Source organism: Balaenoptera ricei, chromosome 16, assembly GCF_028023285.1.
Source record: "Balaenoptera ricei isolate mBalRic1 chromosome 16, mBalRic1.hap2, whole genome shotgun sequence".
Classification (NCBI taxonomy): Eukaryota; Metazoa; Chordata; class Mammalia; order Artiodactyla; family Balaenopteridae; genus Balaenoptera; species Balaenoptera ricei.
In genome coordinates, this window is record NC_082654.1 from 9,698,238 (window position 1) to 9,716,067 (window position 17,830).

General features: G+C 49.3%; 1 protein-coding gene across 19 annotated transcripts in view; it reads right to left on the reverse strand.

The window, feature by feature from the left end:
- Positions 1-17,830, reverse strand: part of TACC2 (transforming acidic coiled-coil containing protein 2) — a 205,509-nt gene that overhangs the window by 95,925 nt on the left and 91,754 nt on the right. For all 19 annotated transcript variants that reach the window (XM_059899304.1, XM_059899311.1, XM_059899300.1 and 16 more), the window contains one exon: positions 5,585-5,710. In XM_059899304.1, coding sequence (XP_059755287.1) covers positions 5,585-5,710 — 126 coding nt within the window. The remainder of the gene's footprint in view (positions 1-5,584; positions 5,711-17,830) is intronic.

Consider the following 17,830-nt stretch of genomic DNA (forward strand, 5'->3'; position numbering starts at 1 on the left):
ATCTCAGATATCCAAGATTTAACTATTTATTCAGAAAGTCAAAACCTACCTACTCCATAAAGCAGCTCCAGAACCATGAAAAACCAAGCCAAGAACAAAATCCCGTGCTAGTTTGAACCATACGAAGCTGTCAATATTTTGACAATCGCCAATGTGGCGATTCATGTGCTTCAACCTAATAGTAGCCAGCTGGACACTGGAAACCCAAAGGTTCTGAACAAATATATAGGTGCATCCCAACTGACTCGGACTGCTAGGTACTGGTTACGTAACTCTGTTTCATGAGCATGTACCTTCATTCAACATGTACCTTTTAAATGGTACAAAGGAATTCGGTTATTCAGAGAAGACTTTCAGGCGATCCCTTTTCTAAATTAAAAAAACAGTGCCCCCACTTTACCCCTCAGTTTTTAACAAGGCGCTTGCTTAAATAAAGGTTCAGCTAACCTTTCTGAAGCAGCTGAACCCACCCACACACACCTATAGCAGAAAGACAAAATAAACTTATTGTGCAAACAGATGAAACCAAAAGAAACCACATGATTTGGAGCAAGAGGAAAAACAGAAGCTGTAAGTCAGTATGAATTCCCTGTGCTTTCAACTTTGGAAAATTCTGAATTTGGAAACTCTAGTGAGACGATCTAGCTGGGCAGGGGCTATCCCCTACTCCTGGCTCTTCGGTCCGAAGGCAGAGATCAGAAGCTTCAGCCGCCAGCTGCTGGGTCAGGTGTTTCCGACCCTGAGGAGCCATTAACAGCCAGACAGGTGAGGAGAAGAGCATCTGGACACGTTGCCTTACCCAGTGGTTCTCCCACTGTGGACCCCAGACCAGCAGTAGCAGCTGCATCCGGGAACTTGTTAAAAAGCAAAGTCCTGGGCGCCTCCTCAGATCTCCTGAATCAGACACTCTGGGGATGGGGCAGCAATCTGGGCTGGAAGTGGGTTATTTTGAGGCATGCTAACGTTTGGACCCCATGGACATGAGTCAGGTGAGTAGTTTTCCAGCTGTGTCCACAGGAGTCCTCAAGGTCTAAAGAGACCCCTCTGCCTGGATTCCTGACTATAGGAAAAGCACTGAAGGTTCCCAGATGTAACCAGGGTGCCCCGTTTTACTCTGTTTAACAAATGGTAGTAGAGCTGGAAGGTTCCAATTGAAAAACAATTCTGCTGCTTTATAAAAAAAATAGAAAATATTGAACAGATGGGAGTACAAGTGGCCACAGGCAATCTCGTCATTTGTAGAATGTTCTAGAGGGTCTGGGCTCAGCTTTCTGTGCCATCCGGGGATGTCAAAAGCCAAAGGGAAGCTCAACCATTTACAGGGGGTTCAGGGGCTGTTCCCCGAGGAGGGAGCAAGTTTGATGTCGTCCAGTGGCTTTAACTGGAGAGAAGGGGAGCGTCAAAATCCCTTTCATTTTATTTGAGAATTGCTGCAGGGACGGGGGTGGCTTCTCTCTTTGTTCTTGCTCAGAAAGAAGAGTTGAAAGGGAAGGATCAGCACCAAAGAATTAGTAGCGGTAGAAAGGAGGGAGAGAGTCCGGCTCTGCTTTCTCTCTGGTGGCTTAAAGAAAATGCTCCAGCCCCACTTTTCTTGTTTTAATAATTTTTTAACATATTTTTATTTTAATTTAAATTAATTTTTTAATTTAAGGTACCAACCCTGCTTCTGCGGGGCAGCAAACCTCTAGAGGATGTTGCAGGCTGCCCTCTGCCCAGGTTTGTTCCTTCCCCGTCTCTCCTCACCTCTCCCCCTGCCTCTCCTGTCCCTGCTCTGAACAGGAAGTGGAGGGGGGGATCTGTGGGTGATGCTATGATCTGAATGTCTGTGTCCCCCCAGATTCCTATGTGGAAGTCCCAGTGCCCAAGGCGATGGTATTAGGAGGTGGGGCCTTTAGCAGGTGATTAGATCATGAGGCTGGAGCCCTCATGATGGGATTAATGACTTTATAAAAGAGACCCTGCAGAGCTCCCCAGATCTTTCCATCACGTAAGAGCACAAGGAGAAGTCTGCAACCAGGAAGAGGGCCTTCACTCGACCATGCTGGCACCCTGATCATGGACTTCCAGCCTCCAGAGCTGTGAGCAATAATTTCTGCTGCATATAAGCCACCCAGCCTGTGGTATTTTGTTATAGCAGCAGGAACAGACTAAGACAGATGGGGTGGGGAGGCAGGGTCATTTCTGAGGTCTAAAAAGCCACCACCACACACCCAGAATGCCCTTCTTAGTCACTCCCACAGAGCAGCAAGGTTAAGTACAGTTGATTCTCTTTATTCACAATAACTATGTTCTATAAAGTCACCGTGGACACTGAATTAGCAGACACTAAACCATTGCTCCTAGAGGAAATCTAGGGTTAGGTTCCTGCAAGCCACTGGTCCCAATATTTTTGTCAATCGATCAAAACATAATCTTGCTTTATGTGAGTTTCTATTTAAAAACATCTTATTTAATATATAATTGATTCCTTAACAGTGAATTTACAGTAGACAGCACTACAACTCACACCCAAACGAAGCTTATCTAACACAAGTATTTTCTACATCAGGCACATCACAGCCTTCTTGCACTTTGAAACACTGGACAGCGCTTCAGCACTGTGCTTGGGGGCTATTTTAAACAGCAAAATCATCAACAAAATGCACAAAATCACAAAAAGCATGGCACTAAATATACTGTGAAAGGACGCTTTTCATAACACGAGAGCTGCGGCAAGAAGCCAGAGGTCGCCTTGCTCCACTTCAGCTGGGAGCACGCTCGTCAGGTGACTCAAATTTTTTGCTGCTCTGCATGTGTTCACAAATGACCCTGAAAGAGCCGTGAGTATCAATCTTAGGGTTACAAATAAATCTCAGCGAGGAAGCAAACTCACAAACATGGAATCTGCAAATAACTCGGATCGACCGTATTTTGTAGACAGAGTTGGTAACCAAAGGCAGACCAATCTCTGCTCCTATCAGAACTACCTCCTTCCCACCAATTTCCAGTAAAAATAGAACAATACAACTCTGGACAAACGTCCAATCACGCTGGCAAGGGACCAAAATTGCTCAGTCGGCATAGAGATCTACTGAGTCTTTCCACTGGAAGAAAGTAAAGCCAGAGAGCTGGCCAAGCCCTCAGCACTGATGAACTCAGTACTCAGCCACTGGTCCCTTCCTACATCCTGTGATCACACTTGGTCACAGTCACAGGTAACACAACTTCTTTACTCATGTCTTTCTCGGACTTGAGAGGCCAGTGATGTAGGCGGGACCCCGTGGCGTGGGGGGAAGGGGGAACCCGGCTTCCTGCAGCCAGTGGAGAAGCTCAGAACCAGGTTCGGTAGCCAAGCTGGACCTGCCTCAAACCCCGGCTCTGCCACTCACTAGCCACGTGTCTCTGAGCCTCTGTCTGCTCACCTGTGACACAGCAGTTGTAACAGAACCCCCTACCTGCTGGGCTGTTGTGAGGATTTACGGAGATACACTCCGCGTGGTGCCTGGAGCACAGGAAGTGCCCTCAGTGGAAGCTTAAAGAGCAGACATCACGGGACTACTATGGGGCCTGGGACAGGTCGTTCGAAACACACAGTCTCGGGTTAAGGCGGGAACTTCAGAAGCACCAGTAACAGCCCGCGGTGGACGTCAGTTCTCCCGAGAGCCACCCAGCCAAGCCCTCCTGTATCCTCTGCTCCCACGGCCCCTTGGCGTCCCTCGAGCACTGGATGAGGATGATCTCAGCCCCACTCCTTTCCCTAAGGGAGGCTGAGCCCCTCCGGCTGCAGCTGGAGGTCCCTTGGCCTTGCGAAAACGGTGGGGGTCAGGGAAGGGCCATGGGGGAGGGCAGGAAGCCGAGCACAAGGACGGAAGGGAATGCCCGACTTCACCCTGGAAGCTTCTGCACGCTCCTTGTGTGCTGAGGGCCTTGTTCCCCAGCTAGGATGCCTCCTTTAAGAAGTTAAACTCATACATAAGTAAGAACTATGGTTGACTCCCACCTGTAACAGAAACACTCGGAATTCGACGTCAACGAGCAGCTGCCTTAGAGCATGTGTTTCCGGCCTGGAGCTTCCTGCTGTGTCAGCCCTGCCCTCACACTTCTCCTCCACCAGGCAAACCTCCTCCCAGTTTATGAAGAGGCCTCTCGACGCTGTCCCAGCAGGACAGCGGGGACCAGGCAGGAACGGACCGCCTGTCCCCCAAGAGGGCCGACTTCGGGAGTGGTTAGCGCACACTGGCCCCCAAGCAGGCAGACAAGGAGGCTCACCCCCCTCTTCCCTCTAGCCCAGTTCAAGTCTACTGCCTTTCCCCAAGGACCAGCCCGGGCCAGCCTGGGCGCTGTGGTTCCAGAGGTCGCAGCTGATCCAGTTCCTCCCCGCGAAGAGAGGGCATTCGAGACATATAATTCATAGGGATCTGTGAAGGGCAGTGACACAGGGGGAGAGGGGTGGCTGCAGGAGTTCAGAGGGAGGCTCCTGTCTCAGCCTGGGGAGAAGGGACCCAGTGTCTGTCCCGTTCACTATGGTTCCCCAGTGCCATGCACCATCCGGCAAAAAGCAGCTGTTTTACTAATACAAATACGATTAAAATGTGTGTGTGTGTGTGTGTGTATGTTATATAAATATAGAGAGACACATATAGACGTGTGTAGAGAAAGACACTGTGTGTGTGTGTGTGTATGTATGTTATATAAATATAGAGACATATATAGACGTGGGGAGAGAGAGAGATTGTGTATGTGTGTATATGTACATATGTTATATAAATAGAGAGAGAGACATAGACGTGTGTAGAGAGAGAGATTGTGTGTGTGTGTGTGTTATATAAATATAGAGAGAGACATATATAGACGTGTGCAGAGAGAGAGATTGTGTGTGTGTGTGTGTACATATGTTATATAAATATCAAGAGAGACACATATAGACGTGTGTAGAGAGAGAGCTTGTGTGTGTGTGTGTGTGTGTGTGTGTGTATGTACAGGCGTGTGAGCCGAGTCCCGAGGCTGGCTGTGAGCAAGCCTGGTTTAAATAAACCACGTGTCAAATCCGCACCCTCTGAGTCCGGGGCGAAGCCCGGTGCACACGCCGCACACGGGGAGCAGCGATGGGTGCGGGGCACGCGGGGCAGGGGGAGGGCGCACGGGCGGAACACAAGGCCGGAGAAAGCCCCTCCCCCGCCCCCCAGGCCCGTCTGCTGAGCAAGGCGCAGGACCTGGTCCCCTTCCCCGTGTGCTGATGCCTCTTCTCTTCCCCAAAGACAGAGAAAACAAGTGGCTGACCCAGCGCGTGTCCCGGGAAGCCAGAGGTGGCTAAGTCCTTCCCTGGAAACGTACAAAGGGCATGATATCGCTCCTGGAGGACTTCTATTTTAAATAGAGCACGGGGTGGGGTCGGGGGGTTCTTTCTGGTGCCCGCTCAGGTAATTCCTGAGGCCCTAAGAAGAGGCCCAGCCCTGTGCAGGAGCGTGAGCACACCTGTGTGTGTGTGTTGGGTCGCGGGGGGAACCGCGGGACAGAAGATGGGACGGGACGGAGGGCAGCAGGCAGCCTCAGGGACCGGGCCCAGGGGTCCCGCCATCCGCCGTGGGCACCACCGCCACCATACCTCTGGGCTGTCAAATCCGTGGACACCCAGCCGCCGACATCACCGTGGGGGGAGAAGGCAGCTAAGAGAGGGTTTTCCAGGTCTTCAAGGGCAGCTGGTTGGGTGACATCATCCACTACAGGTGAACTGAAGGAAGGAAAAAAACCAAGGCTCAGAAAGGTTCCCGAACGTCTTAAATAGGTTTCAACAGCACATTCTATCTGGGCCCTAAGCAGGGCCTCAGTTTCCCTTTTCATAGAGGAAGGGGCCGGTGTTGCTCCAGGTGTAGCCCACGGAGGGGGGTGGTCCAGGAGGGGCGGTTACCACTCCACGATGAGACAGCACAGACACCTGGGGTGAGGGTTTAGAAACCTTTAGAGCAACACGATAGACTCATTTTGTCTGCTGACGCTAACAATGTAAGTCAGGGCTTGTGTTTTGTAGGTCTTGATGGGTGGTTCTCAAGCAGGGGTGATTTTTGCCCCCTGGGGACATTTGGCAATATCTAAAGACATTTTTGGTTGTCACAGCTGGAGGGGGCGGGTGCTACTGGCATCTAGTAGGTAGAGGCCAGGGATACTGCTAAACATCCTACGGTGCACAGGACAGACCTACAACAAAGAACTACCTGGCCCCAAATGTCAGTAGTGCCGAGGTCGAGAAACCCTGGCCTTGAGTTTTGTTTCATTCTCTAGTAATTCATTTAATTATATTTTCAAAAGTTTTGATCTACAGTGAGATAGAAATTGAAAACTACCCTGGTCCTTCATGCACTGGGAAAGTCAGCATTTGACAACCTCCAAGAGCAAGCTGGATTTGAAAGTTCGGAGGGACACATGTCACCAGACACTGTCTCTGGTCACACAGATCTGCTTATTCTGCTGGGAAACCCCTTTCATGATCAGTTATGTCTCAGTTTATCGGGGAGAGTCAAGAGTTCTTCCTTCTGATGAACTCAGCTCTGGAGCAGTCAGTAACGAGACAGTTATCTTCATGCCTTGAGCAGATATTGATTGAATAACAACTCTATGTGGTGATCAGGAAAGAGGTGGTCTCTGCCCTCATGGAGCTTACAGTCTCGGGAAACAGTCAAACATTTTTTAAAAATGCTTATTTATCCAGTAATAACTGTTGTAACTGCTAAGAAGGAAAGGTACAAATGGCTAAGAAAGCATAAACTAGGAGGTCCCAGCTGGGAGTGGGGGTCAGGAAAAATGTCTTCGTAAAATTGTAAGCTGAGGCCAGTCACGAGCTCAGTGATAGAGAATGTTTGCTGACACTTGCTGTGTGCCAGGAACTATTATCTAAGCACTTACAGATGTCACCATATGGTGATCCTCACAACAACCCTGTGAGGTGGGTGCTATCATTATTCCCATTTTACAGATGAGGAAACTAAGGCACAGAGAAGTTAAGGAATTTGTCCAAGGTTGCACAGCTGGTAAGAGGCAGAACCAGGATACAAACCCAAGCCAGACCCCAGAAGCCATGTTCTTAACCACCCCACTAGGCTATGTCCCAAAGGTTGAAGAGTGAGGGAAGGAAGAGTGCCCCCAGCACAGGGAGCCACACATCTGAAAGCCCCAGATCAGGAAGGAGACTGGCATTCTGGAGGAATGCAGAAAGGCCACTGTAGCTGGAACGCAGATCAAGACAACCAGGAAGGGAACAGGTGGACCGGAACCAGGTCACAAGGCCAGGTCGAGGGACTGGGACTTGATCCTAAGCTGAAGAATCAGCCCAAAGCCTCTATCAAATGCTCAGCCACAAAGTGCTGCCCTTGGCATTGAGACGAAAGACAGGCAGGGAGGCCCAGGGTGAACTTCCCAAAACTATGTTCTAAATATGACCGGACTAGCACACGTTTGTGCCCACACCTTTCTATTTATTCCCATGGATCTTGTGATGCTTCTTTTTTCCTCCATGGTTCCCACCCACTATCCCAAATCCCCCAGAACGTGACCCTGAAGCCCTGTAATGACCACACCCAAGGAGCCAGAGAGAAATGGGCACAGCGTGAAGTGAAGGAAGGGGCGAGCCTGGAGGAGGAGGCCGGCAGGGACTCTGGGTGTCTCTGTTGGATCACGATTTGGAGAATCCTAAACCATAGGCAATATCGACTTTCTAAAGTCATAAAGCCTGAGTGGAAAAATGTGGCCCAGGAGTTCTGGCAATGCACATCGAAAGCCGTAAAAGACTTTGTTTTCTTTGACACAGCCATTCTACTTCCAAGAATTTATTCTAAGGAGATGATTAAGGGTGTGAGCAAAGATGCGGACCATAGCTGTGACCACAATAGCAAAATAAAATGGAAACAACCAAAACGTCCAACACTAGGGGACAGTTAATCAAGTTAAAGCATGTCCACAGAATGGACTCATTTGCAACCATTTTAAAAAAGAAGGTAAAAAAAATAAATAATTAAAAAATAAAAAAAAGAAGGTAGCTCTCCATGTATCCAGAGGTAAAGGATCCATTATTAACTGAAAATAGGTTTAAAAACTATTGGCAGCATGATCCAGATTTTATGTGCACGTGTGTATCGATATATACGTATGTGTGTGTATATGTGTACACATGCATGTATGTATAAACACCCACATAGGAAGCGAGCAACAGAGTGAATGAACGCCAAGGTATTAATGGTAATTCTTTCAGTAGTAAAGTTATGAGTGTTTTTTTCTTCGTTGAATTTATCTCTATTTTCTAGTTCTATTCTGAACACATACTGCTTTTATAAGCAAAAGAAATAAGAAAGCATTTTTAAGGAAAATTTTGAGTGCCAGGGAGCAACTTCAATTCATAGCTCAATGAAAGTTTCAAGAGACGGGACAAGCAGAGCAACGCCGTCTTTCCCCCACTTTTACACTCACACGTTCCCCCAGGGAGGACCCAGCCTTGTCAGCCTCATCTCAGGACAGAAACCCAGCCATGTCTCACTCAACAGGCACCAGTGGGGAAAATAAGGTCCTGGTGGAGAATTTTTTAGATAACAGTATCCGCTCGCATATTCTACGGGATGGCATTTTAATTTTAACTCTTTGGGATGGAATTAATTTTCAAAGCATGTTAGACACTTCCTTGATTTTTTTTGAACAGAGAATCCTGAACATAACTAAACACTTTGTCAATGACACATGATCAGCATCTTGAGCGACTATGATATAAGTGAGGAGGTATGCTATGGCACTAAAACAACAATTGTACACGAAGTCAAGAGGGCTGGATTCTAGACCAGCCCCACCTTGGGATCTCAGCCAGGTGACTCCTCTGAGCTGAACTTTTCCATCTTTAAAAGGGAAGGTCCTGGACGGCACAATCTCAAGGACTCTGCAAACTCAGTCTGGTCCCTCCCTCGCAGGCTGTGAGCCAGCACGTCTGCTCCCAACTCACCTGGCTCATTTTTACTTTATGCCTTCCAGTTCCCTGCTTCTAATGTACTACAGACTACGGGGGTTCGAATAGTGTGTAAATCAAGAGTTAATAGGCTGGATAAACCTCCCATATTATGTCATATGGGAGGTTTATGAACCTCCCATATGACATAATTTTAATAAGTTTTACATATACATATATGTGTGTATACACGTATATTAAATTGAACCATGTGAAATTGTTAAAAGAAAAAAACTGTCAAATTCACACTGTACCATTAGCCCCAGGATCTTTCTGTCTTACTTTGCAGGGATCTGGTCGCGCTCCAGATGGCTAAGGATAGGGGAGAGCCAACTTCTGGGGACATAGGGGAATTCTTCTCAGACCAGCTGTAAGAGGCTATAAATGGCTTCCAAATTCTGTGGTGCTGGGACTAGAGTGACTGAAATATTTTTCAGAGAGGAAAAAAAATATCTGTCAGAGATTTTAACCACCAGCTGCTTCCACCAGCTGCTGGGGCCAACCCACTATAAATTTAGTCAGGCCAGCAAAGGGTTGATTTTCCACTGGAACGTCAGGGAGGGAAGCTTGTATCAACAAGTGCTTCTCCAAAGGGCCATGAGTCACCTTCCTTCAGAGGCTGAGGCAGAGAGGGCTCTGCTTCAAAGAGGAAGACATTCACATTCTAGTCTAAAAAGCCAACACCTTCAGTTCTACACATAAGACCTGTGCACAGCAAGAGCTCTGTGGCCAGCACCAAGATAAATTAAATCAGGATCAAATTAATAATAATAATAATAATAACAGTAATAGTAATAGTAATGGGGTGGGAGGAAACTTTGGGAGGTGATGGATATGTTTATGACCTTGATGGTGGTGCTGGTTTCACAGGTGTATACTTATCCCCAAACTCATCGAATTGTATACATTAAATATGTACAGCTTTTTATATGTCAATCACACCTCAATAAAGTAGTTTTAAAAAGATGGGGATCCCACACTTCAGGGTTGACAGGCTGATGGAGAGCAAGGCAAGTTGAAAGTCTAGCTCAAGGAAAACTGTGAAGGGCGGTAATAGAAAAACAAGCTGCCACAGAAAAATGGGCTCCTTTCAGGCTGGGGTGATCTGGGAAGGGCCCGTGAGGGGACGAAGCAAGTCAAGTGCTTCAACAGACAGACATGGGGCAAAGCAAAGGGCTTTCCAGATTAAAAATGCTTCTCCCTCCCTCTCTCCCTGATGGTTTGGGTGGAAAGCCACTAGGCTTTGCTTCCCTTCCCTTGGACAGGGCAAGGAAGGAAGGGGTACAGGAGAAGGGACAGGGGCCACAATGGCACAGAGGAGTAGACTGGTGTCTTAAGGAAACTGTTACCCACTGGGAGATCAGCAGAAAAATAACCACATCAAGGATAAAGGGAGCAGGTTCTCACAGTCAGGGAAGACTTGCATATAATATACAAAGGTGATGAGGCTTGAGAGAACTTTCAGGGCTGGGCTGCAATCACACATATCAGATAAACACTAGCTATAGATAGAGAGGCGTGTGTGTGTGTGTGTGTACACATTACACACACCTATTTCCCAGCATGTCTGCTGAAAGGGGTCACGTCAAAAGGACATCAGAATCACCTCAAAGAGGCTGCCACTGGCCACATCTGGGACTATTTGGACATCAAAAAAAAAATACAGATAGTAACAGATTAAAATCCATTGAGTAAAGTAATAATCCACGAGCCCATATAGATATAAAAACACGAACAAATACATAAATGGGGGGGAGGGAAAGTTCCTCTTTACAGTACATGTCAACTGGTAAATGTAGGAGAAGCGATGAAAACTGAAAATCCGCCATTTAAAAACCATCAGAGTGGTGGTGAATTCCAGCAGGAGCCATCGAAGGACACTAAGGGAGGTGGATGGAGGTTTAAAGAAGTGAAGGGCAGTGGTGTGGTCTTGGAGTACCTTCCCACCAGATACTGATAGATTACAAAGAGGGAAATGATGACTTAAAGGTGGAGAAACCCGGTGGGCACCGACGTGGCCAGGTGTTGACCGGGATTACGTCCCTGGCGGTGGATGGTCCTCACCCTATGTCACTTCTATGGGATCCCTGCCCCAAACGACAGCCAGAGTCTGGTCATGAGGAGACAGAGGTTGAGGGATTTTCCCAGAATGAAAGAGCTGCACTCTGAAAGGTCATGAAAGACAGCAAGAGACGGAGGAGTTCTTCCAGACTGAAGGAGAGTCTGCGGGCATACTTAGAGTGTGACAGGTGCCTTTGGGCTGGACCCTGGATCTGTAGGAAAAGGGACAGTGTGGATGAATTCGAATGGGTTCTGAAGACTGGCTGATGCTGTGACATATCATACTGATTTCCCAACTGGATGGCTGTATGGCGTTGTGCTGGAGAGGGGCCTTGCCTGGGGGAAATGATCACTGGAGTGTTTGTTTGGATGGGGACACCTTCGTGTTTGCAATTTGCTCTCAAATGATTCAGAAAAAGAGTGATGATAATGGATATATATATATGTATCTCCATCCATATGTACACATATAAAGAGGGGATGACAGCACATGAGGTAAAATGGCAATAATTCAGGAATTTGGGCAAAGGGAGCAGGGAAGTCCTTTGTACTACTCTCGCAACTTTTCTGTAAGTTGGAAATTATTTCAGGGAGAAAAGAACAAAACCATTCCTGAGTAAAGGCACGCAGGCAGCCTCTCTCCAGCACCCGCAGAGTTCGGTCTGGGTTCTGGAGGACAGAGTGTGGTCGTGATGGGAGCAGCATTGAATAGGGGCCTGTGGGCCATTCACCGGGGCAGCCGCGGCCCGAGCCAGCTTGCCGAAGGCCTCAAACGTCAGGCCAAGAACTGGTTGTTTTCCAAGGGATGGGGAGCATCAGAGATTTAAGAGCAGGGAAGCAGCCGAATATCTGGGAGACAGCCCTTATGCGGAGTAGAGAATAACGGGAGGGGAGAGGAAACGCAGACGAGGGAGCCGGAGCCGGAGCCGTGGAGCAGGGCCAGGCGATGCGGGACGGAATCCCAGCAGCCGCAGGGGAGCAGGGCCAGTCGTGCATCGAGCGTCACGATGTCCACCCAACACATCGTGAAGAGGGAGGGAAGCGAAATGGGGAACAATCAAAGATGATTTGGGTTTTAAGCATCTGATTGGTTGGAAAGTCGCGTTAATAACTGCATGTTTCACGTATAGTACCTTAGACCCTCTGTACTATTATTTACTTTATACTTAACTTTCAGTGAAGTCAGTTATTCAAATTAAATAAAGGTACATCACTCTAAGGAATAACCCCGGTGAGTCTGTGGTTTTGATGTGCTGCTTTTACTTTTTTTCTAACAGAATGAGTAACAGATAACTCACCACGGCCAGGCAGCCCCCAGGCTCAGGCCAGGCCCCCCGGGAGCTGGGCACCACACTTCGGAAAATGCTGGTGAAGCTCTCACCAACACAGCTGAAAGACAGCCCAGCGCTGCTCACGCTGGCTCACTCCTCTTTTTTTTTTTTAAGAAAAGCAAAACCTGTCATAAATGACCAAAATGGCATCCTCTGAGATCTCCATCTTGGGAGCTGTTGGCCGGTTAGGAGCTGGGCATGACCCAGCTGGCAAAGGTTAGAAGCCAGAGCCAAGGCACGGGAGCACGTGGGGCACATATGCGCAGCCCTTCCAGGCGCCCCCTCAGCATTCCGAGACAGAACCTGCATCCCCACCACACTCTCCCCAGAGAGGCAGGATGGAGCCGGTGACAGGAGGCCAGAGTCTCAACACCACTCCCGCAGTAAAGAGCTGTGCAACCTTGTGGAAGATTTCCTCAGAGCCCAGCTTCCCCATCTGCCAGAGAGGGCAAGGGCCATCCTGTCTGGAAAGGGCGTGGGGAGGGTTCACTGAGACCAGTCATGTAAACTGGCAAAGGGCCTGGCACACGGAAGTGCTCCACAAATGATGGCGTCAGTAATACAAAACACAACAGGGTGTGCCGCTTTCCCCAACGGAACACGCTGAACGTGCTTCTTCAAAGTACACATGCCCCTCCTCCCGCCGCCCCTGCCCAGGTGTGCTCCCTCAGGTGGGCACGCTGCTCCCTCACTCACCCCAGGCCCCGTGTGCACGCCGTCTGGGGTCATAGAACAAGGATGAATACAGGTGGCAACAGCAACGGGAACGAAGGTTCATGAGCACCTATTGTGTGCCAGGCACCGTGCAGGTCCTTTGTCACTGTGAGCTATGTGACAGCCCGTTTCAGGAAGACCAAATGGAGCCCCTGGATGGAGAAAGTCACTACCCAAGGCCACGCCAGGCTGAGCTCCATCGGCTGCTCCGACCGCAAACCTCATGCCCACAGGACCCTGGTCTCAAGCGGCGTCTCTCTCAAGCATGCAGAATGAAGAGAGTGATATGCAAAGCAGCCCAGCGGGGTCCGCCTCCCCACGGAGAGCATGTCAGCAGTCCACGGGGGCGCTGGCACGGCTCTAACCCGGGGGGAGCCGGGCAAGACCCTGCCCCACCCAGGCTGCACGCACGTCCTCCATAAAATGAGGGTTTGGACTGTTGGGTCTCCAGGGTCCCTTCCAGGCCACTGATTTTCTGATCTGAAAACCCCGAGGCTCTAGAGGCACAGCCCCCTGGGCTGGCTGGAAAAGGACATCTTGGAGGAGGCTCTGGGCAGTGTCCACTGCGGCCCAGCCCCAGCTGGCCTGGCACCTTGGCCAGGGGCCAGGTTCCTGGTTAGGACTTACAGATGGGAGGCAAGGGTGACCAGCTCCCTGGGAGACCTGGTGACGGGGAGGGGGCGCAGAGGGGGAACCCCCCTCTCATACACAACTAACACACTCCTTAAAATCGGACTGCTGCTCCCATACCTCTCAGGGTTAACGAACTCAAGGACCGGGGTTTATGCAAAGCTCAAAGGGGAGGAAGTTATTCTAGGAGGACAAGGCAGGGAGACAGTCTTCACTATTCTTTTCAACAGACAAAGAAATAAACCCATCCAGGTGCTGGGAGAAGCTACATGGTCAGGTAAGTGATGACGTAGTTGCCCCCCGATCAGAGAGCACAAAGCCAAGGGGTATGCCTGTTGAATAGGCCAGCACCTTGGGGTCAAGACCTCAGCCAAGGCTGCCTACTTCTCCCGAGAGCCAGTGCATGGAACCCACAGGTGCCTCGACTTCACCAGAACCCTGGGCACAGAAACCCAACTGAGTCATCCACTGGGTGGGCGAGCAGGGCAGCGAGTATAGTACAGAGAGCACAGCTCTGGAGACGCGCAGATGTGAGCTTGAAGCCAGCTTTGCCATTTACTAGCCTTTTGTAGTCCTAGGCAAGTTCATTAACCTCTTTGAGCCTCAGTTTCTGAACCTATAAAATGGGGACAAATTGAATAACTTGGAAAGATTATTAAAAGAAGTAAGAGCAAAACATAGATGTCAAGCATAGTGTCGATCTCACAATGGGTCCTCAACAAACAGTAGGTGTCCGATAAATATTAGTTGAACGTATGGATGCAAGGAAAGTAGCAAGGGCAGAAAGATGTTCACTGCTGCTGCCACCAGAGCTGTCTAGCTGCCACTTAATTCAGGCCAGAGCCAGCTTCTCTAACTTTTCTGAACTGAGAGCAGGCAACTCAGCTCATAATCAAGCTGAGGCCTGAACAAATGCCTTAAGTACAGACAAGGCAAAATTTCAGTGTTCTTTTTTATTTTTTTATTTATTTATTTTTCCCCCTCCCCCCAGTAGTGTTCTTTTTTTTAAAAAAAAACCTCTTGGAGTTCTCCATATCTTATAATGGTCACAGATTTTCCCTGATTCCAAAACTACACAAGCAGCAAAATTACCGCCGTAAGCTCTCCCTACCCATGGAATGCAACGAGAGGTCTAGACCTCATGCACGGAGCAAAGGCTTGTACCCGCCGTTTCCAGAGAGGAGCCAAAGCAGACAGTCACTGACCCAAGAAGGAACCGCTGGACAGGTGTCCTCCTCAGCACGGCACTAGGCACGAGGATGCCGGGGAAATGAGGCAGGGTCTTGTGGACAGGTGTCCTCCTCAGCACGGCACTAGGCACGAGGATGCCGGGGAAATGAGGCAGGGTCTTGTCGGCACTGGAAGAGAGAGACCCTAGCACATGGCTGAGCACAAGACAACCTGGGAGCTGGAAGCAGGGAGCTGTGGAACGCAGGTTCCTGGGCCAGGTAACTCACAAGGTGAGCGACCCTCCGTCAAGGTTTGCAAGGGAACACTGGACCTTCTCCTGTTTCCTGTGAAGCAGGTGCTGGAGAGCAGGCAGCCAGGGGAAGCCTGAGGGTTGGAGGCAGGGGCGTCCTGACCATAAAAGAAGGAGGGAAAGATGCTCCTGACATGGACATGACCCATCTTCTTATCGCCTCTTTGGAATGGGCCCGCACTGGGGAAACGTCATGATAGGAAACCAACCCTATGCCCTCAGGAGCTTAAACCTGAGGATGCTGGCCAGGAACCGTATGCTCTCGATGACACAGACACCCACCCGGAGAGCTCTGGACCTCAGAGGACCCGCTGGACGCAACCAGGCGGTGAGAGGAATTAGGACTCTAAATAGCCAATCCTGCATAGGAGCCAGTGAAGCAACTGCTTTCTCTTTCCAGTTTTTCACCAGATTTGCTCTCTGTAAGAGGAACTGACATGCATTTCCTATTCTTTTATTTTTACTTGTTTTCTGGGGAAAGTATAAATAAGCAATTAAAAGGGAGGGTGACAAAGCAAGGGAAGATGGACAGAAAGGAAACCTAGATAACCAGCTTCCAAATAAAAGAGATCTGCATCGACTAGCACACCTCCTTGTTTCCAATTAAAAATAATAACAAAAATAAGCTACAGGAGGTGCTAGGAAATCTACCTCCTCGAATTAAATCCTTTTTAATCATAACAAAGTGAAAAATATTAGCATGACTTTCCATTTGCACCGCACTTCACAGTTTGCCAAGTATTTTCATGCACACGATTTCACTTGCCCCTACAGCTCTGTGAGCCAGGTGGGCACCGTGACTACCCCCACTGTTAATGAGATGGAAATCATGATTCACAGAGACCGTTAGTGACTTGTTCAAGGTCACAGAGCCGGTAAGAGTGGGGCAGAGATTCTAATACAAAATCTCTGTCTCTGAATTTGGAGCTTTCTCTATACTGCCTTTCTCCAAGCCACGGAAAAACAGTCTTGGGAACTTTGCTTTCTTTTAAGTGGTAGCCTGAATACATTTGCTAAATGACAGACTGAAACCGTACACCAGAGTGTACCAGACAGGAAAGGGAGGGGGACGCAGCTGATACCCAACGTATCTGAAACGAAAGCCCCATCACAGATCACGGCTCTGTAGTCCCCCGAGAATTTCGCCTGCCCTCTACTCTATTTTTAGAGGCACTTCCCTACAAACTTGTTTCCCCAGCTCTTCTTTTTCATGGCTTCCTTTCTCTGGAATGATTTCATAATCCTTGGCTTGTTTTGTCATCACGGTGAGTTGCTGTGGAAATGGTTATCAAGGTTGTGAACAAAGGACTGTGACCTCAGTGGGGGCGAGGGAGACAAAGCCCAGCCACCGGGACAGATTTCCCACGCCGTGGCCACAGGTCACAGCGGGAGAGACCAGGGCACCCACTCCTTCTCCTTAGATTTGCTTCTCCCACCAGGACTAGTCAGGGACACCACCACCAGCTTCCTAAACCTTCTCCTGGTTATGCAAAAGATGCCAGGGCTTGCTCGACTCAAACCATAGTTAATTCAAGAACCATCTGCTTTTGGCTGTGGAACTGAGTCCCAGGAGAACACACACACACACACACACACACACACACACACACACACACGGCTCTTGACCTCACCCTCAGTCTCTCCCAGCCTCATTCAAACCCAAAGCCTGGGGTCTAGTGAGCCCATAGACCCCCATCTCTCATCTTCCCAATTAGAACTGGTCTCTCCCAACTCCTCAAACCCTTGCAGTGTCCTCTACAGGGGGCGCTATTGGCATTTGGGGTGAGGCGGTTCTTGGTTGGACAGGACTGTCCCCTGCATAGCATTCCTGGCCCTTACTAGATATTGCCCACTCCAGTCCCTGGGACAACCAACCATCCTCATGCATATGCAAACATCCCCTCCTGGGGCACTATCCTCACCGTAAAGTTTGCCCAGTGTGTGTCCGTTCAGGTATCTCACACACACACACACACACCCCTCCCTGAGAGCAGGGGTGGTCTTACTTACTTCAACTACCATTTACCCCGACCCCCGGCCCCTGGTCACACTTGTGGAGTGGTACCGTAAACTAGACAAGCCTTCCTGGAAGCACTGTCTGTCTCCATAGAAACGACAAATGTAAATAACCACGGTACAAAGCGTGAAACCAAAGAGGCTGCAGGACTTAGCTGCCAGGCCAGGTGTCTGGGGTCCTGGGTTTGAGTCCCACCTTCACATGTGACCCTGACCAAGACCCTGGACTTCTCTGAGTCTCCCTTTTCACATCTGTAAAATGAAATCTTGATCTTTAAGTTTCCTTCCAGATAAAATATTCTAAGTGCCCAAGCTCAGAGGGACAAAAGGGATGCATGCGAACAGAGGGACCAGAGGCCAATTCTGCCTAGCTCTCCCAGAGGGGACCAGGAGGGGTGTGTCGGCTTCATAAGCAGTAATGCCTACGTATGGGCTGCACTCTGTGGTGCTGGCCTCCCTGAGACTTGGGAAGTTAACTTTTGATGAGGGACCGGTGACAATGCAAGAGCCAAAGAAGAGGCTCCGGGTAGCTGAGAGTTGGCTGTGGTTGTCTGCACAAGGAGGGCAGTCCCTGACCTATTTCCTGCTTCAACTCTCCTCTGAAGAGAATGCCCAAGCCCCAGGCACAGCCTATGAGAA